Source organism: Ranitomeya variabilis, chromosome 3 (genome assembly GCF_051348905.1).
Source record: "Ranitomeya variabilis isolate aRanVar5 chromosome 3, aRanVar5.hap1, whole genome shotgun sequence".
NCBI lineage: Eukaryota > Metazoa > Chordata > Amphibia > Anura > Dendrobatidae > Ranitomeya > Ranitomeya variabilis.
In genome coordinates, this window is record NC_135234.1 from 651,913,879 (window position 1) to 651,935,179 (window position 21,301).

Below are 21,301 nucleotides of genomic sequence, written 5' to 3' on the forward strand. Positions count from 1 at the left end.
GGTGACGTATCGCCCTGACACTTCTCACCTTAGATGGGTGACGTATCCCCCTGACACGTCTCACCTTGGATGGGTGACGTATCCCCCTGACACGTCTCACCTCGGATGGGTGACGTATCCCCCGACACGTCTAACCTCGGATGGGTGACGTATCCCCCTGACACGTCTCACCTCGGACGGGTGACGTATCGCCCTGACACGTCTCACCTTAGATGGGTGACGTATCCCCCTGACACGTCTCACCTTGGATGGGTGATGTATCCAATATCATACTCAGGTCACTAGCTAAACTCACATGTATGCATTACTATACCTTTGTTTCTGTAGCCAGACACACATTACAAATCCTTCTTAATGCAAGTTACTTTACAAAATTTTTAAAAATCAGTACTTTAGTTACAAAATGTATAGTTTACATATGTCCTAGGAATAAAGCAAAAAATATAAGAACCGGAGAACTTTCCAATAAATATCAGCTGATCATTGAAAAGATTTATCCAGAGAGCAGAGAATAAAAGAATTACATTCTCACTACTCTGAAGACATCATCGACAAAATCAGCAGATTCTCAGTCGATGAAATCTTACACCACAGTCCCCCCCTTGATGTACTGGTGCCATGTCACTTACCAAGTATGCCCGGGCGAAGAGGAAATATTACTTTTCAGCAGACGATCCTCATGTCTGATCCCTATGAATGATTCCACAAAAAGTATATGAGCGGGTAACAGGGCTCTCTGTGTTTCTGGAGTTTCCACAAAGCTCACCACCAGGCACGAAGAGGAAAGAGCACACTGTGTGTGTGAGCGATAGTGTTCTGTGAAGTGACAATCATCACCACTTCCTGTCTGTAACATTGTCTTTGCTTCTTTGGTTTCCAGTACATCGTCCCCACCCCACTAGAATTCACCTGCATCTTCTCTAAGGTTTTGTGATTACAGGTCGGTATTACAGGGTACATGCAGCAGCCATTCACAAAAGCATATCTGTCGCTCCCTGAATTCACACGCTTTATTTTCATTAGCAGTTAAGTTACCTTATATGTGATCGCTCTATAGCTAGTGGAGGCCAGGGCAGAACATTCAGCCAACTAGAAGAGATGTCTTCCCTATGTAACCCAGGCTCTCTAATAGGAAACATGTGGATACCAGGATATTACAAACCACTTTAGGACCACCACTATAAATAAGCATAAACAGAGAAAAAAAGTGGCACTCACCATCCGGTAAAACATTCCTTCATTTTGTCCATAACACGGGTACAGCGGGAGAGGAGCGGATATCTTCTGTGGACGACGGCCGTTTCGCGCTAGCTGCGCTTCAACAGGTCCTACCCAGCTAGCGCAAAATGGCCGTCGTCCACAGAAGGTATCCGCTCCTCTCCTGCTGTACCCGTGTTATGGACTAAATAAAGGGATGTGTTACCGGATGGTGAGTGCCACCTTTTTTCTGTTTTTGGACTATAATTGATTCATTTTTTGGTGTGCACCCGTATTCCCTCAATTGTCTGGTGTCCAGACTACACCCAGGTAGATTTCAATCTCAGCTGAGATAGTCACAGAAGTAAGTGCCAGCAATACACCTCTTTTCAAATGCTATAAATAACCATATTTGCTTGCCACTGTGGTGAACTGACTTTCATATATGTCCATTATTCTGCTGGTAAATTAGTCCCCCATCAACACATAGATCCTGATTGTTGAGGTGGATCCTCAAGTTGCTGGTTTGGATCAGCAGTTCTGAGAAAGAGAGAAAGATGATGCTGCTGCAGCAGGATGAAGTTGAGTTAGGGAGATGCGGCGAAGATATAGAGAAGAGGCTGAACTGGTGTGGCAGAGCTGGAACAGCAAAGACTGATGTAGCAGAACTGGAAAAGAGATCATTAACGTGTGACAGTTGGAACATTGATGACTGATGTAGCTGATCTGGCAAATGATGACTGATGTAGCAGAACTGGCGCAGAGATGTCTGATGTAGCAGAGCAGAAGCAGCAAAGACTAATGTCCCAATGGCACAAAGTAGATGTAGGAATTTCTGGAAGAGAGCCTGCCTTTAGGATATCGTCTTGATTTACTGAGCAATTTCTGCAGTAAGGCATTCTTCCTTTCTTCTTGCTGATGACACACAGATCTACATCTCTGGACCAGATATCACCTCCCTACTAACCAGAATCCCTCAATGTCTGTCCACTATTTCATCCTTCTTCTCCGCTAGATTTCTGAAACTTAACATGGACAAAACAGAATTCATCATCTTTCCCCCATCTCACGTGACCCCCCCCCAACGAACCTATCCATTACAGTAAATGGCTGCCCACTCTCCCCAGTCCCACAAGCTCGCTGCCTCGGGGTTATCCTTGACGCTGATCTCTCCTTCAAACCACATATCCACGCCCTTTCCACTTCCTGCCGACTTCAACTCAAAAATATTGCACGAATCCGTTCATTCCTCAACCAAGAATCTGCAAAAACCCTAGTCCATGCCCTCATCATCTCTCGCCTCGACTACTGCAACCTCCTGCTCTGTGGCCTCCCCTCAAACACTCTCGCAACCCTCCAATCTATTCTAAACTCTGCTGCCCGACTAATCCACCTGTCCCCCCGCTATTCTCCGGCCTCTCCCCTCTGTCAATCCCTTCACTGGCTCCCCATTGCCCAGAGACTCCAGTACAAAACCCTAACCATGACGTACAAAGCCATCCACAACCTGTCTCCTCCTTACATCTGTGACCTCATCTCCCGGTACTTTCCTACACGCAACCTCCGATCCTCACAAGATCTCCTTCTCTACTCTCCTCTTATTTCTTCTTCCCACAATCGTATACAAGATTTCTCTCGCGTATCACCCCTACTCTGGAACCCTCTACCACAACACATCAGACTCTCGCCCACCATCGAAACCTTCAAAAAGAATCTGAAGACCCACCTCTTCCGACAAGCCTACAACCTGCAGTAACCACCGATCGACCAAACCGCTGCATGACCAGCTCTACCCTCACCTACTGTATTCTCACCCATCCCTTGTAGATTGTGAGCCTTCACGGGCAGGGTCCTCTCTCCTCCTGTACCAGTTATGACTTGTATTGTTCAAGATTATTGTACTTGTTTTTATTATGTATACCCCTCCTCACTTGTAAAGCGCCATGGAATAAATGGCGCTATAACAATAAATAATAATAATAATAATAATAATAATTCTTCCTGGCATGTGACTGCCTATAAAAATTAAACATGAGTGACAAGTACATTCTGGGTAAATTTGAAGAAAGGCTAAGTAGGGTAGTATAAGTCATAAATCCACTGCTCCCACTAACAACATCACAGGTCAAGCCTGCAGTCGTTCTGTTATCTCTAGCTATGTTAAGATACGCTTGTGAAATTGACCAAAAGATAAGACTGCATTCACTACACAGCCATTTTTGTTGCAATTACTGTGACTTTCCAAAACTGATGCAAAAATATTACAGTTCTACCATGACTGTAGAATGAAAAACACAACACTGACACAAAGTGTGAAAGCAGCCTTAGACCAGACAGGGCCATTACAATCATGGTTTTCATAGATACTGCTGTATCCCTGCAAAATCAAGTAATTGTTTAACAAGCAATACAAGACCTTAAAGCGCTCACATTTTTAACCATTGTCTTAATGTTTAATTTAGAAATCAATACTGCACATGAAAATAAGAAACTTTGTAATCTATAGGTGTTTCTCACAAACTGAGAATATCATCAAAAAGTTAATTTATTTCAGTTCTTCAATACAAAAAGTGAAACTCGTATATTATATAGAGTCATTACAAACAGAGTGATCTATTTCAAGTGTTTATTTCTGTTAATGTTGATGATTATGGCTTACAGCCAATGAAAACCCAAAAGTCATTATCTCAGTAAATTAGAATAATTAACAAAAAACACCTGCAAAGGCTTCCTAAGCGTTTAAAAAGGTCCCTTAGTCTGTTTCAGTAGGCTCCACAATCATGGGGAAGACTGCTGACTTGACAGATGTCCTGAAGGCAGTCATTGACACACTCCACAAGCAGGGTAAGCCACTAAGCCACAAAAGGTCATTGCTAAAGAAGTTGGTTGTTCAGAGTGCTGTATCCAAGCATATTAATGGAAAGTTGAGTGGAAGGAAAAAGTGTGCTAGAAAAAGGTGCACAAGCAACAGGGATAACCGAAGCCTTGAAAGGATTGTTAAGAAAAGGCCACTGAAAAATTTTGAGGAGATTCACAAGGAGTGGACTGCTGCTGGAGTCATTGCTTCAAAAGCCACCACACACAGATGTATCCAGGACATGGGCTACAAGTGTCGCATTACTTGTGTCAAGCCACTCATGACCAATAGACAACGCCAGAAGCGTCATACCTGGGCCAAGGAGAAAAAGAACTGGACTGTTGCTCAGTGGTCCAAGGTGTTGCTTTCAGATGAAAGTAAATTTTGCATTTCATTTGGAAATAAAGATCCAAGAGTCTGGAGGAAGAGTGGAGAGGCACACAATCCAAGCTGCTTGAGGTCTAGTGTGAAGTTTCCACAATCCGCGATGATTTGGGGAGCCATGTCATCTTGTGTAGGTCCACTGTGTTTTATCAAGACCAAAGTCAGCGCAGCCATCTACCAGGAAATTTTGGAGCACTTCATGCTTCCCTCTGCTGACAAGCTTTTTGAAGATGGAAAATTAATTCTCCTGCAGGACTTGGCCCCTGTCCACACTGTCGGAAGTACCAATAACTGGTTTAAAAACAACAGTATCACTGTGCTTGATTGGCAGCAAACTCAGCTGACCTTAACCTCATAGAGAATCTATGGGGTATTGTCAAGAGGAAGATGAGAGACACCAGACCCAACAATGCAGACGAGCTGAAGGCTGCTATCAAAGCAACCTGGGCTTCAATAACTCCTCAGCAGTGCCACAGCCTGATCGCCTCCATGCCACACCGCATTAATGCGGTAATTGATGCAAAAGGAGCCCCAAACAAGTATTGAGTGCATATACTTAACATACATTTCAGTAGGCCAACATTTCGGATTTTAACCCCTTCACCCCAAAGCCTGTTTTCACCTAAGTGACACGGCCAATTTTTACAATTCTGACCACTGTCACTTTATGAGGTCATAACTCTGAAACGCTTCAACGGATCCTGGTGATTCTGAGATTGTTTTCTCGTGACATATTGTACTTTATGATAGTGGTAAAACTTCTTCGATATGACTTGCATTTATTTGTGAAAAAAACAGAAATTTGTCAAATTATGAAAATTTAGCAATTTTCAAATTTTTCGTTTTTATGCCCTTAAATTAGAGAGTTATATCACATAATATAGTTAATAAACAACATTTCCCACATGTCTGCTTTACATCAGCACAATTTTGGAAACATAATTTTTTTTTGTTAGGGAGTTATAAGGGTTAAAAGTTGACCAGCGATTTCTCATTTTTGCAACAAAATTTGCAAAACCATTTTTTTTACGGACCACCTCACACTTGAAGTGGCTTTGAGGGGTCTATATGACAGAAAATGTCCAAAAGTGACACCATTCTAAAAACTGCACCCCTCAAGGTACTCTAAACCACATTCAAAAAGTTTATTAACCCTTCAGGTGCTTCACAGGAATTTTTTGAATGTTTAAAAAAAATTGAACATTTAACTTTTTTTTCACAAAATTTTTACTTCAGATCCAATTTGTTTTATTTTAGCAAGGGTAACAGGAGAAATTGGACCAAAAAAGTTGTTGTACAATTTGTCCTGAGTACGCCGATACCCCACATGTTGGGGTAAACCATTGATTGGGCACATGGCAGAGCTCGGAAGGGAAGGAGCGCCATTTGACTTTTCAATGCAAAATTGGCTGGAATTGAGATCGGAACCCATGTCGTGTTTGGAGAGCCCCTGACGTGCCTAAACAGTGGAAACCCCCACAAGTGACACCATTTTGGAAAGTAGACCCTCTAAGGAACTAATCTAGATGTGTGGTGAGCACTTTGAACCTCCAAGTGCTTCACAGAAGTTTATAATGTGGAGCCGTAAAAAAAATTAATATTAATTTTCACAAAAAATGATCTTTTTGCCCCAAATTTTTTATTTTCCCAAGGGTAGCAGGATCAATTGGACCCCAAAAGTTGTTGTGCAATTTGTCCTGAGTACGCTGATACTTCATATATGGGGATAAACCACTGTTTGGGCGCATGGCAGAGCTCGGAAGGGAAGGAGCGCCATTTGACTTTTCAATGCAAAATTGGCTGGAATTGAGATCGGAACCCATGTCGTGTTTGGAGAGCCCCTGACGTGCCTAAACAGTGGAAACCCCCACAAGTGACACCATTTTGGAAAGTAGACCCTCTAAGGAACTAATCTAGATGTGTGGTGAGCACTTTGAACCTCCAAGTGCTTCACAGAAGTTTATAATGTGGAGCCGTAAAAAAAATTAATATTAATTTTCACAAAAAATGATATTTTTGCCCCAAATTTTTTATTTTCCCAAGGGTAGCAGGATAAATTGGACCCCAAAAGTTGTTGTGCAATTTATCCTGAGTACGCTGATACTTCATATATGGGGATAAACCACTGTTTGGGCGCATGGCAGAGCTCGGAAGGGAAGGAGCGCCATTTGACTTTTCAATGCAAAATTGGCTGGAATTGAGATCGGAACCCATTTCGTGTTTGGAGAGCCCCTGACGTGCCTAAACAGTGGAAACCCCCACAAGTGACACCATTTTGGAAAGAAGACCCCCTAAGGAACTTATTTAGATGTGTGGTGAGCACTTTTAACCCCCAGTTGTTTCACTAAAGTTTAGAATGTAGCGCTGTGAAAATCAAAAAATCATTTTTTCTTTCCACAAAATGATGTTTTAGCCCGCAATTTTTTTTCCCCCAAGGGTAACAGGAGAAATTGGACCACAAAAGTTATTGTCCAATTTGTCCTGAGTACGCTGATACCCCATACATTGGGGGGAACCACTGTTTGGGCGCACGGCAGAGCTCGGAAGGAAGGAGCGCCGTTTGAAATGCAGACTTAGATGGATTGGTCTGCAGGTGTCATGTTGCATTTGCAGAGCCCCTGATGTACCTAAACAGTAGAAACCCCCCACAAGTGACCCCATATTGGAAACTAGACCCCCCATGGAACTTATCTAGATGTGTTGTGAGAACTTTGAACCAACAAGTGTTTCACTACAGTTTATCACGCAGAGCCGTGAAAATAAAAAATATTTTTTTTTCCACAAAAATTATATTTTAGCCCCCACATTTTTATTTTCCCAAGGGTAACAGGAGAAATTGGACAACAAAAGTTGTTGTGCAATTTGTCCTGAGTACGCTGATACCCCATATATGGGGGGGAACCACTGTTTGGGCGCACGGCAGAGCTCGGAAGGGAAGGAGCGCCGTTTGAAATGCAGACTTAGATGGATTGGTCTGCAGGTGTCATGTTGCATTTGCAGAGCCCCTGATGTACCTAAACAGTAGAAACCCCCCACAAGTGACCCCATATTGGAAACTAGACCCCCCACGGAACTTATCTAGATGTGTTGTGAGAACTTTGAACCCCCAAGTGCTTCACTACAGTTTATAACGCAGAGCCGCGAAAATAAAAAATATATTTTTTTCCACGAAAATTATATTTTAGCCCCCATGTTTTTATTTTCCCAAGGGTAAGGCTGGTTTCACACTTGCGTTTTTATCTGCATGCGTTTTTTTAAAAAACGCATGTGTGAAAAAACGCATGTAATCGCGGTAAAACGCATGCGTTTTTTTAGACGCATGCGTTTTTATAGAAAAACACAAGAAAACAAGAAAAACACAAAAAACCCTAACCCTACCCCTAACCCTACCCCTAACCTGAAATACGTGGCACTGAAATACGTGGCACTGAAATACGTTTATATACGTATATACGTATATAAGTGCCACGATATTTCAGTGGCCACGTATATAAGTGCCACGTATATAAGTGCCACGTATATAAGTGCCACGTATATAAGTGCCACGTATATAAGTGCCACGTATATAAGTGCCACGTATTTCATGTACATGCCACGATATTTAAGTGCCACGTATATAAGTGCCACGTATTTAAGTGCCACGTATTTAAGTGCCACGTATTTAAGTGCCACGTATTTAAGTGCCACGTATTTCACGTAAATGCCACGTATTTCACGTAAATGCCACGATATTTCAGTGCCACGTATTTCACTGAAATACCGTGGCACTTAAATACGTGGCACTGAAATATCGTGGCACTGAAATACGTGGCACTGAAATACGTGGCACTGAAATACGTGGCACTGAAATACGTGGCACTGAAATACGTGGCACTATGACTGTCAGAAAATGTTCATTAAACGGTTAGGGATGAGTTTAGGGGTAGGGTTAGGGTTAGGGTTTGGATCCCTTTATCACCTTGATGGTGGTGGGTGACTTTTCAGTGTGTGTTCTGTTTTTTTTCTATAAAAACGCATGCGTTTTTAACGCAAACAAACGCGTTGAGATCGGACGCCATGTCGCGTTTGGAGAGCCCCTGATGTGCCTAAACAGTGAAAACTCCCCAATTCTAACTGAAACCCTAACCCCAACCCTAACCCTAGTCCTAACCCTAGCGCTACTTTCACACTAGCGTTTTTTTGCATACGTCGCAATGCGTCGTTTTGGCGAAAAAACGCATCCTGCAAAGTCATCTGCAGGATGCGTTTTTTCCCCATAGACTAACATTAGCGACGTATTGACACACGTCGCAAGCGTCGTGCGACGGTTGCGTCGTGTTGTGGCGGACCGCCGGCAGCAAAAAACGTTACATGTAACTTTTTTTGTGCTGATGGTCCACCATTTCCGACCGCGCATGCGCGGCTGGAACTCCGCCCCCACCTCCCCGCACCTCACAATGGGGCAGCGGATGCGTGGAAAAACAGCATCCGCTGCCCCCGTTGTGCGGCGCTTGCACAGTATGCGTCGGTATGTCGGGCCGACGCAGCGCGACGGCCCCGTACTGACGCTAGTGTGAAAGTAGCCTAACGGGAAAATGGAAATAAATATATTTTTTAAAATTTTATTATTTTTCCTAACTAAGGGGGTGATGAAGTGGGATTTGATTTACTTATATAGCGTTTTTTGGGCGGATTTTTATGGTTGGCAGCCATCACACACTAAAAGACGCTTTTTATTGCAAACAATAGTTTTTGCATCACCACATTTTGAGAGCTATAATTTTTCCATATTTTGGTCCACAGAGTCATGTGAGATCTTGTTTTTTGCGGGACGAGTTGACGTTTTTGCTGGTACCATTTTCGGGTACATGACATTTTTTGATCGCTTTTTATTCCGATTTTTGGGAGGCGGAATGAACAAAAACCAGCAATTCCTGAAATTCTTTTAGGGGGTGCGTTTATACCGTTCCGCGTTTGGTAAAAAGGATAAAGCAGTTTTATTCTTCGGGTCAGTACGATTACAGCGATAACTCATTTATATAATTTTTTTATGTTTTGGCGCTTTTACACAATAAAAACTATTTTATATAAAAAATAATTGTTTTTGCATCGCTTTATTCTGAGAGCTATAACTTTTTTATTTTTCTGCTGATGATGCTGTATGGCGGCTTTTTTTTTGCGGGACAAGATGACGTTTTCAGCGGTACCATGGTTATTTATATCCGTCTTTTTGATCGCGTGTTATTCCACTTTTTGTTTGGCGGTATGAGAATAAAGCGTTGTTTTTTGCCTCGTTTTTTTTTTTTTTTTTTTATGGTGTTCACTGAAGGGGTTAACTAGTGATATAGTTTTATAGGTGGGGTTGTTACGGACGCGGCGATACTAAATATGTGTACTTTTATTGTGTGGTGTTTTTTTTATTTAGATAAAGAAATGTATTTATGGGAATATATTTATTTTTTTTTTCTTTATTTAGGAATTTTTTTTTTTTTTTACACATGTGGAAAAATTTTTGTTTTACTTTTTTACTTTGTCCCAGGGGGGGACATCACAGATCGGTGATCAGACCGTGTGCACAGCACTCTGTCTGATCACCGATGTGACAGGCACGTTCCACAGGCTTGCCGGCGCCTGCTATGAGGATTCTCAGCAGACGCCGGCAAGCAGGGTCATCTTATGACCCGGAAGGAGTCCCGCGGCCATCTTGGATCCGGGGACTCCTTCCAGGTCACCGGAGCAGCGCGATCTCATCGCGCTGCTCCGGTGGGAGAGCGCAGGGAGCCCCCGTCCCTGCGCGATCCCCCTCTATGCCGCTGTCACTATTGACAGCGGCATCAGAGGGGTTAAATGCCCGCGATCGGCGACAGCGCCGATCGTGGGCATTGCTGCGGGGTGTCAGCTGTCATATACAGCTGACACCCGCACCCGATCACCGCGGCGCTCAGCGTGAGACCGCGGTGATCGGGGCGCCGTACTAGTACTGCGGCTGGCACTAATGCAGTGCCGGCAGCGCCGTACTAGTACGGCGCATGGCACGAAGGGGTTAAAAGCATTTTTCAAGCTGGTGTTATAAAGTATTCTAATTTACTGAGATTATGACTTTTGGGTTTTCATTGGCTGTAAGCCATAATCAACATTAACAGAAACAAACACTTAAAATAGATCACTGTGTTTGTAATGACTGTCATGAAGTGACTGTCCGGGCGTGACCCGACCCGACAAGGGGGCGGTCACAAAACGGTGAAACACACAAGGGTACACTGGGCACACTTTAACAATGGTGGGCCCTATCGGTAAGGAACGGGGAATTGAACACCTCCTGCACTCACCTGAGGATGTGCCCTGCTCTTACTATCGTCACTATACAGGTTCTTTCACCCCATTGCCGAGCAGGATACCTAATCCCTCACTTGCCCTGCTCCTATCCCTAAGTAGGGAACTGGCAGGTGAGAGCACTGGTCCCACCACTGCACTAATACAACACAGGGGAAAGTTACAGACAACAAAGGGACAAAGCAATAATAAACACCACACTTAGCTTTCTCTGCTGCAATGCACCTCACAGCAGAGTAGGCACCAGATATCAGTATTCAGCTGAAGAACCACGGCACTCAGCTAGGTTGGTCTCCAAAAGGACCTATATAACCAACAGTCAGCTGAAGCATCAGGTGACCTTTTAAAGGAAGGTGTGAGTGGTCACCACCCACATCAGCAGAACTAGCAGCAATGCAATTACACCAGCGGCCACCGGGAGAAAACTGCATTAACCCCCGATAGCCTGAAAGGAAAAAAGTTTTAATCTGAGAGGCCAGATCTGCCACAGATCCAAACATGGACAGTGACAGTACCCCCCTTTTAATGAGGGGCCTCTGGACCCTCAACACCGGACCTCACCAGACAACAACCTACAGTGAAGATGCCTTGATCCACCAGAGTTCACCTCAGCAGTCACCTGACCCTCAGATTTATAGCAAACGCAGCGTGATGGAAATGCAAACAACGTAGGCTCTGGAGGCGCCACAAATCTCCAGAGCGCCGACCTGGGGAATGAGTTGTGTACATGCATAACTGGGGGTGACTCCAACTGAAAAGTCCCCGGGCTGAAAATGGCCGACACTCGATATGGCCTAATCACCCTGGAACTCTAGGTCCCAGTTGCACACTTCCACCTCATGTTTTTGGTGGAGACCCATACGTACTCATTCACACAGAGGTCTGGACCTGAACGTTTATTTGCATACGTTTGCCACAAGATGGTAAATTCTTTGAGGAATTGACAACAGAGGCATCCCCGTGTCACCACACTCATACGCCCACAAAGCTCAGAGGGAACCACCACCCTCCCTTGACCCCTCCTCCTAAGAGGACTCGACACAGGGTTAGCTTGTGATGAGGGTTGAGTCCTGCCCCTCCTCCCTGGCAGCACCTCCTCGTGACGAGTCCCTATACACAGGTGTATATCATCCACGACTTGGGTCTCCCATCCCTTGGCTGAGTGGTACAGGGTCAATTGCCTGGACACTTAGGGGTTTAGTGTCCTACACCTCAGGCCATGGGTCTGGACAAAATGAGCATCCACCAGATTGACACGTGCTGCACCACAAGCACCGGTAAACACTCAGTTACCCCGCCGACCACCACTTCAGCAGACAAGGTACACTGAGGGGAAGAAATGGAGGAAATATACACTCCCTGGTTGCCTCCCTCCACAAGACCAGGGGGATGCGGCTTCTTAGGTGGTACAGGTATTTTTTGCGTGAGCTGGGCAGACACCGATGAAATGACCCGTCTGCACACAGAAAAAACATGCCCCCCACATGTGGGAACCGCAGGCAACCCCATTTGGGAACCAACTCCTCCCACCTGCATGGGTTCGTCCGCCTGCTCAAGTGAGTCCCCCTCCTTAGCAAGGACTACCGGGGGCACATTTAGTGTATGTCTCTCCCTCAAGCGTCTATCTACCCAAATGGCAAGGGACATGGCAGCCTTCAACGACCTGGGGGCGCCGTACTGCACAAGAGTATCCTGCAACCTTGGAGACAGACCCTGTCTAAAATGGCTCCTAAGGGCAGGGTCATTGCACTGTGTGTCAGTGGCCCACCTCATGAACTCCGAGCAGTATTCCTCAGCCTGCCGACCCCCCTGCTTGATTTTACGTAGTCGGGACTCCATCAGGGAGACGCCATCTGGATCCCCATACACAAGCACCAATGCCGCAAAAAACTTGTCCACCGACCATAAAGATGGAGAACAGGCCGGCAGGGAGAAAGCCCAGGATTGGGATCACCCTTAAGAAGGGAGATTATAATCCCCACACGCTGTTCCTCACTCCCTGATGAACGAGGGCGGAGCCTGAAGTACAATTTACAGGCTTCCTGAAAAACCAAAAATGTATCTCTCCCACCAGAGAACCTGTCAGGAAGAGATATCCCGGGGTGGGACTGTCTTACCTTCCTGCTCTAAGCCAGAGAGGGTTCCAGGGTCATGTGTCAAAACAACAACACAGGAGCCCTGGGGAGAGCGAGTGCCGAAACCGCGAGAAAGGCGTCGGCACAGAAGGCGAGTATAAGCTTAATTATTTTATCGACGCCATTTAGATCAAGAAGGGGTTGTCCTAATAGTGGACAACCCCTTTAAGACTTATCAGTGATCACCTATCAACAATGTAAGTGTAACTTTTTGATCAGTGGAGATCTGACCACTGAGTCCCCCACCAATAATGAGAACACGGTTTTAATATGCCCAATCTAAATGGAGCTGAGTTCATTCTCTATTGGACAGTCGGAGTTAGCCAGATGTAGCATTTGGCTTCTTCCGGAAGTCCTATGAACAATGAATAGAGCAGCAGAAAACATATACAGCCATTGCTTCATTTCAACATGGCATTTGAAATCCCTGGTTCTTGGGATTGTTGGGAGTCCAAGCTGGTGGAACCACCAATACAAAGTTGTCTTGTATAATTTTCAACTGCATCCATCCATTGGAGTCCTACTTACAGAACAATGCAGCCTCCTGTGGTGACAACAGCTGGATGTTGACAGTGTATGGAATGGAAAACCACCTCTCTGCCCCTGGGTACTACAAATCAGCACCACTGCTCCCTCATACACAGCGGGTACGGAAAGTATTCAGACTCCTTTTTTTTCACTGTTTGTTTCATTGCAGCCATTTGATAAATTCAAAAAAGTTCATTTTTTTCTCATTAATGTACACTCTGCACCCCATATCTTGACTGAAAAAAACATAAATGCAGAAATTTTTGCAAATTTAATAAAAAAGAAAAACTCAAATATCACATGGTCATAAGTATTCAGACCCTTTGCTCAGACACTCATATTTAAGTCACATGCTGTCCATTTCCTCGTGATCCTCCTTGTGATGGTTCTACTCCTTCATTGGAGTCCAGTTGTGTTTAATTAAACTGATACGACTTGATTTGGAAAGGCACACACCTGTCTATGTAAACCCTTATAGCTCACAGTGCATGTCAGACCAAATGAGAATCATGAGGTCAAAGGAACTGGCCAAGGAGCTCAGAGACAGAATTGTGGCAAGTACAGATCTGACCAAGGTTACAACAGAATTTCTGCAGTACTAAGGTTCCTAAGAGCACAGTGGCCTCCATAATCCTTAAAGGGAACCTGTCACCCCCAAAATCGAAGATGAGCTAAGCCCACTAGCATCAGGGGCTTATCTACAGCATTCTGTAATGCTGTAGATAAGCCCCCGATGTATCCTGAAAGATGAGAAAAACAGGTTAGATTATACTCACCTGGGTGGGCGGTCCGATCCGATGGGCGTCGCGGTCCGGGGCCTCCTATCTTCATCAGATGACGTCCTCTTCTTGTTTTCAGGCTCCGGCTCCGGCGCACTTTGTCTGCCCTGTTGAGGGCAGAGCAAAGTACTGCAGTGCGCAGGCGCTGGGCCTCTCTGACCTATCCCGGCGCCTGCGCACTTCAGTACTTTGCTCTGCCCTCAACAGGGCAGACAAAGTACGCTTGCGCCGGAGCCGCAGCGTGAATACAAGAAGAGGACATCATAGTAAGAAGATGGGAGGCCCCAGAGCGGACCGCGACGCCCATTGGACCAGAACAGAACCGGGACCGCCCCTGGGTGAGTATAATCTAACCTCTTTTTCTCATCTTTCAGGATACATAGGGGGCTTATCTACAGCATTCCAGAATGCTGTAGATAAGCCCCTGATGCTGGTGGGCTTAGCTCATCTTCGATTTTGGGGGTGACAGGTTCCCTTTAAATGGAAGAAGTTTGTGACCACCAGAAGTCTCCCTAGACCTGGCTTTCCAGCCAAACTGAGCAATCGTGGGAGAAGAGCCTTGGTGAGAGAGGTAAAGAAGAACCCCAAGATCACTGTGGCTGAGCTCCAGAGATGCAGTAGGGAGATGGGAGAAAGTTCCACAAAGTCAAGTATCACTGTAGCCAGTCGGGCATTTATGGCAGAGTGGCCCGACGGAAGCCTCTCCTCAGTGCAAGACATATGAAAGCCCGCATAGAGTTTGCTAAAAAAAACACATGAAGGACTCCCAGACTATGAGAAATAAGATTCTCGTCTGATAAGACGAAGATAGAAATTTTTGGTGATAATTCTAACGGAATGTGTGGAGAAAACCAGGCACTGCTCATCACCTGCCCAATACAATCCCAACAGTGAAACATGGTGGTGGCAGCTTCATGCTATGGGGGTGATTTTCAGCTACAGGACGACTAGTTATCCTTGAAGGAAACATGAATGTGGCCAAGTACAGATATATCCTGGATGAAAACCTCTTCCAGAGTGCTCTGAACCTCAGATGTGGCCGAAGGTTCGTCTTCCAACAAGACAATGACCCTAAGCACAGAGCTAAAATAACAAAGGAGTGGCTTCACAACAACTCTGTGACCATTCTTGACTGGCCCAGCCAGAGCCCTGACCTAAACCCAATTGAGCATTTCTGGAGAGACCTGAAAATGGCTGTCCACCAACGTTCATCATCCAACCTGACGGAACTGGAGAGGATCTGCAAGGAAGAATGGCAGAGGATCCCCAAATCCAGGTGTGAGAAACTTGTTGCCTCATTGCCAAGAAGACTCCTGGCTGTACTAGCTCAAAAGGTGCTTCTCCTCAATACTGAGCCAAGGGTCTGAATACTTATGACCATGTGATATTTCAGTTTTTCTTTTTTATAACTATGCAAAAATGTCTACACTTCTGTTTTTTTTCCCAGTCAAGATGGGGTGCAGAGTGTACATTCATGAGAAAAAAATGAAGTTTTGTTAATTTACCAAATGGCTGCAATGAAACAAAAAGTGAAAAATGTAAAAGGGGTCTGAACACTTTCCGTACCCACTGTAGTTTACTGGCCGCCCCTGGGTCCTGCAGATCAGCATCACTAGCACTAAAGAGTCAGCTTTCTTCCTCTTGGGGAGCTAATTTACATACCTCTTCCCAGGAGCCATTGCAGGCTCTATGCTGGGGGAGTGTCTCCTCCACAGAGGGAAATTTGGCCCCACGGAGAGTTTGTGGTACATGACCGGCCTTTCCCATTACATTCATTGACCAAGGTGTTACACGCAAAGTGACAAAGCAGCCCTAGCCGCCCAATGTGAGCCAGGTCCTAGCTGGGGCTGAGACCGGCCTGAGTGACACACGAGAGGATGTGTGTCCCACACTGCAGCACAACCACGGAAGGCGCAGCCGCCCACAATACACGCATGAGCGCAGAAGTGAGGACACGCCCCCAAACATCAGCGCCGCACGCCGAGAACCGCCCACATGCGTACTAGACGTCATTACGCCGATGACTAATTGCGTTGAATCATGGGAATTGTAGTTCTTGCTTGGCTGTCAACTCTGGAGAAAACTTGTAGGAAGCTAAGAAAGGACTACAAATTCCATAATGCCTTGTAGTCCATGAGCTTTTCAGCTCGTTGCATCAGCTGCGATCGAGAGAAGCAGTGCCGGTAGTTAGTGGAGTGTCCGTAGTGCCGGCATGAAGCTGTATGTGAGCGATGGGAACCCTCAGGGGTTAAAGGTCCTGGCTGCTGCCGGACTGTGGAGTGATGACGTAGAGATCCGGAGGTGTCAGCAGGACGGTGAGAGGCGCACGTGTGACAGCTGGGGTCTGTGTGTGGGCAGCGCTAGTGCCGGGGACGGTGTCCTCAGTGCCTGTATGTATGTATAACACTGTACGTGCAGCTCAGTCAGCTCATAGAAAGACTGCGGAGGTGATGGCTGCTCTTCACTGGAGGGAATGGGGCAGATCTGCAATATACCGTCAGACACCTTTATTCCCCAGCTGCCAGCGCTGCGATAGCTGACAGGGAGCACACAGGAGACCGAGCATAAGCCCCATGCAAGCAGCGCACTCGATAGAAAGCAAGCAAGCACAATCCCCAAACAAGCGAGCACTGTGAAAGAAAGGGCACAAGCCCCTGAGCGAGTGAGCACCACGCGCAAAAGAAAGCGAGCACAAATGAGAAAGAGCACGCAATCCCCAGAGAAAGCAAGCAGTGTGTGTGCGTGCGAGAGCAAGGGAGCATAAGTGAGAAAGCGAGCACAAGCCGCAGGCAAGCAGCGCATGCAATCCCCAAGCAAGTGCAAGCCCCATAGAAAGTGAGAGCAAGGTTCATACAAACAACGCAAGAGAAAAAGTAGGAGCTAAAGAGAATTAGCAAGGTCAATTCTCCAGGCAAGCAGTACACGCCCCAGGCAGCAAGCATGCGCGAGAAAGAAGCAAGCGCAAGCCCTAAATGAGCAACACATGTGAAAAAAAAAAGTGAGCAGCATATCTGAGAGAGTAGAAGTAGCGAGTGCAAACCCCAGGCGAGCGGCTCACACAAGAGAAAGCGAACACAAGCCCTAGGAGAGCAGCATGTGCGAGAAAACACAAGCAATCTCCAAGTGAGTGCAAGCCCCAGAAATAGCGAGCAGCGTGTAAGAGAAAACGAGCGCAATCTCCATGCTAGTGCAAGCCCAAAAGAATGCAAAAAAGACGTGGCATTTCCCAAGTGAATGCAATCCTCAGAGAAAGTGAGCAGAGCGTGAGAGAGAAAGCGAGGGCGAGCCCAAGAATGCAGGCATGATGCCCAGAGCAAGTGGGCACATTCCCCAGAGAAAGCGAGTGTAAGTGAGAAAGCACGCACAATCCTCAAGCAAGCACAAGTCCCATAGAAAGCGAACGTAACCCCAAGGCGAGCAGCGGGTGAGAGAAACCAAGCATGAACCTCTAGCAATCAGCGTCCGCAAGACAGAAAAAGAAAGCCTTGTCAAGCAGTGTACTCACGAGAGAGAAACTGCAAGTGCAATAGGTGACCAGCACATGCGAGAGAGAAGAAGCAATTGTAAGTCGCAGGCTAGCAGCACGTGTGAGAGTAGAAGCAAGCGCAATCCCCAGGCGAGCAGTGTACGTGAGCGAGAAGAAGCGAGTGCAAGTCCCAGGCGAGCTGTGCGCGCAAGAAGAATCAGCGAGTGGTAGCCCCGGGAGAGCAGCATGAGAAGAAGAAGCAAGCACAAGTCCCAGGCGAGCAGTGCGCGAGAGAAGAAGCGAGTGCAAGCCGTGCACAAGAGAAGTAGCGAGCGAAAGCCCCAGGCAAGCAGCACCTGTAGAAGAAGCGAGCAGAAAACCCAGGTGAGCAGCACCCATGGGAGAAGAATAATCAGCGAGCGGAAAACTCAGGCAAGCTGCAGCGAGTGGAAGTCCCAGGTAAGCAGCGCTCGAGAAGAAGCAAGCAGTAGCCCAAAGTGAGCAGTGCTCGTGAGAAGAAGCGAGCGTAAGCACCAGGCGAGCAGCGCTCGTTAGAAGTGAGCGTAAGCATCAGGCAATCAACGCTCGTGAGAAGAAACAAGCGCAAGCCCCAGGCAAGCAGTGCAAGAGAAAAAGTGAGCACAAGTGAGAAGCAGCGAGTTCAAGCCCCAAGGCAAGCAGTATACACACGAGAGAAAATAAGCTGAAGCCGCAGGCAAGTCACATGCACGAGAAAGAAGCAAGCCTCAAACGAACAGTGCATGTGTGAGTAGAAGCTGCAAGTGCATGCCACATGCAAGCAGCTCACACTAAGGAAACAAATGCAAGCCCCAGGAGAGCAGCATACACGAGGGAAAACAAGCGCAAACTCCAAGTGAGCACAAGCCTAAAAGAATGCGAGCACAAGTGAGAAAAAGAGGGTAATCCCCAACTGAATGCAAACCCAAGAGAAAGTGAGCAGAGCGTGAGAGAGAAAGCGAGCTCAAGGCCAAAAAAGCAAGCGCAATCCCTTAGTGAGCGCAATCCCCAGAGCAAGTGAGCACTGCATGTGAAAGAAGAAAAGCAAGAAGGCGAATGCAGTGCCCAGAGAAAGTGCATGAGAGAGAAAGCGAGCGTAACTGAGAAAACAAGTACAACTCCCAGGCGAGCAACATGCACAGTTCTCAAGCAAGTGCAAGCCCCATAGAGAGCGAGCATAAGCCCAAGGCAAGCAGCGGGTGAGAGAAACCGAGCGTAAGCCATTAGCATGCAGTACACAAGAGAGAAAAAGCAAGCACAAGCCCTTGCAAGCAGTGCACTTGCAAGAAAGAAGCAAGCCCCAGATGGGCAGCGTATGCGAGAGAGAAGAAGCAAGTCCCAGGGGAGCAGCACATGCGAGAGAAGAATCAGGTCCCAGGCGAGCATTGTGTGTGAGAGAGTAGAAGCGAGTGCAAGCCCCAAGAGAACAGCACCTGAGAAGAGGTGAGCGTAAGCCCCCAGGAGAGCAGTGCGCGAGGAGAAGCAGCAGCAGTGAGCGGGAACCCCAGATGAGCAGCATGTGTGTGAAAAGCAACAGCCCGAGTAAGCAGCGCTTGAGTAGAAGCCCCAGGTGACCGGAGGTTCCAAGCAAGCAACATGCGTGAGGAGAGGCCAGCGGGAACCCACAGGCGCGCATGAGGAGAGGCCAACGGGAGCCCCCCAGGCACGCATGAGGAGAGGTGAGCGGGAGCCCCCGGTCAGCGCACATAAGTGAGAAGAGGTGAGGGCGAGCAGCGTACGTGAGAAGAAGCGAGTGCAAGTTCCAGATGAGCAGCATGAGAACATGAGCAAGCCCCAGGTGAGCAGCTCAAGAGAGAACGCAAGCGCAAGTCCTGGGCGTGCAGTAAGAGAGAAAGCAAGCGCATGCCCAGGTGAGCTGCATGCATGACAGAGCAGGCTTCAGGCAATAAAGAGCGTAGGCATCAGGTGAGTCGCACTTGTGAAATAGTCACTGTTATGATCCTTAGTGGTTGAGGATCACAAATTACTCCAGCAAGGTGACTAAACATAGGACAAGCTCTAGGGAGGTGGAAAACTGGACTGACCGCAAAACTGAACCTATCCAACCACACTAGAGGCAGCCGGTGAACATGTCTAAAATCCTAGACGTCTTGAGCCAGCCTGAGGAACTAACTACCCCAGAGAGAAAGAAAGACCTCTCTTGCCTCCAGAGAAATAATCCCCAAAAGATATAGAAGCCCCCAACAGATAATAACGGTGAGGTAAGAGGAAGGCACATACACAGGGATGAAAGCAGATTCAGCAAAAGAGGCCCACTAATTCTAGATAGCAGAAAATAGAAAAGGGGTCTATGCGGTCAGTAAAAAACCCTTACAAAATATCCACACTGAGATATCAAGAACCCCCACACCAACTAACGGTGTGAGGGAAGAAACTCAGTCCCCTAGAGCAACCAGCAAGTAAGAAATCACATTTTAACAAGCTGGACAAAAAACATGATGAACGCTGATAATCAGAAACTGAACAAACAAAAACCTAGCTTGTCTTGGAGAGACTGGGAGCAAGGTAGTCACCAGGAATCTGAAGAGCACTGAATACATTGATAGCAGGCAAGGAACTGAGTATCCAGGTGAGCTAAATAGGAAACCAACCAAGGATAACGAACCAGGTGATGAAGCCAACCTGCAGAAAGACAACACTACACAGTACCGCTTGTGACCACTAGAGGGAGCCCAAAAATAGAGTTCACAACAGTACCCCCCCCTTGAGGAGGGGTCACCGAACCCTCATCAAGACCCCCAGGGCGATCAGGACGAGCTGCGTGGAAGGCACGAACCAAATCGGCCGCATGAACATCAGAGGCGACAACCCAGGAATTATCCTCCTGACCATAGCCCTTCCACTTAACCAGATACTGAAGTCTCCGTCTAGAGATACGAGAATCCAAAATCTTCTCCAACACGTACTCCAATTCGCCTTCGACCAGCACCGGAGCAGGAGGCTCAACAGAAGGAACCACAGGTACCACATACCTCCGCAACAAAGACCTATGGAACACATTATGGATGGCAAACGATGCCGGGAGATCCAAACGAAAAGACACCGGGTTAAGGATTTCCAAGATCTTATAAGGACCGATGAAGCGAGGCTTAAACTTAGGAGATGAAACCTTCATAGGAACATACCGAGAAGACAGCCACACCAAATCCCCAACACGAAGTCGGGGACCCACACCGCGGCGGCGGTTGGCAAAGCGCTGAGCCCTCTCCTGTGACAATTTCAGATTGTCCACCACATGGCTCCAAATCTGCTGCAACCTATCCACCACAGAATCCACCCCAGGACAGTCAGAAGACTCAACCTGACCCGAGGAAAAACGAGGATGGAAACCAGAATTGCAGAAAAAAGGCGAAACCAAGGTAGCAGAACTAGCCCGATTATTAAGGGCAAACTCGGCCAATGGCAAAAAAGTCACCCAATCATCCTGATCAGCAGAAACAAAACCTCTCAAATAAGTCTCCAACGTCTGATTAGTTCGCTCGGTTTGGCCATTAGTCTGAGGATGGAAGGCCGACGAAAAAGACAAATCAATGCCCATCTTAGCACAAAAAGTTCGCCAAAACCTGGACACAAACTGGGATCCTCTATCCGACACAATATTTTC

At 46.7% G+C, this 21,301-nt stretch overlaps 2 protein-coding genes across 6 annotated transcripts in view; one reads left to right on the forward strand and one right to left on the reverse strand.

Moving 5' to 3' along the window:
* The window catches only part of ARHGAP9 (Rho GTPase activating protein 9), a 294,422-nt gene extending 278,290 nt beyond the window's left edge, over positions 1-16,132 (reverse strand). For 2 of the 4 annotated variants that reach the window (XM_077297731.1, XM_077297730.1), the window contains exon 1: positions 630-871. In XM_077297731.1, coding sequence (XP_077153846.1) covers positions 630-856 — 227 coding nt within the window. In that variant the 5' untranslated portion in view covers positions 857-871. Of the gene's footprint in view, positions 1-629; positions 872-15,854 lie in introns of those variants that run through there. The other 2 variants (XM_077297733.1, XM_077297732.1) reach the window with 2 other exon arrangements.
* Positions 16,133-16,317: 185 nt separating this feature from the next.
* Positions 16,318-21,301, forward strand: part of MARS1 (methionyl-tRNA synthetase 1) — a 56,375-nt gene continuing 51,391 nt past the window's right edge. The window contains exon 1 of one of the 2 annotated variants that reach the window (XM_077297738.1): positions 16,318-16,507. In XM_077297738.1, coding sequence (XP_077153853.1) covers positions 16,405-16,507 — 103 coding nt within the window. In that variant the 5' untranslated portion in view covers positions 16,318-16,404. The remainder of the gene's footprint in view (positions 16,508-21,301) is intronic. The other variant, XM_077297740.1, reaches the window with a different exon arrangement.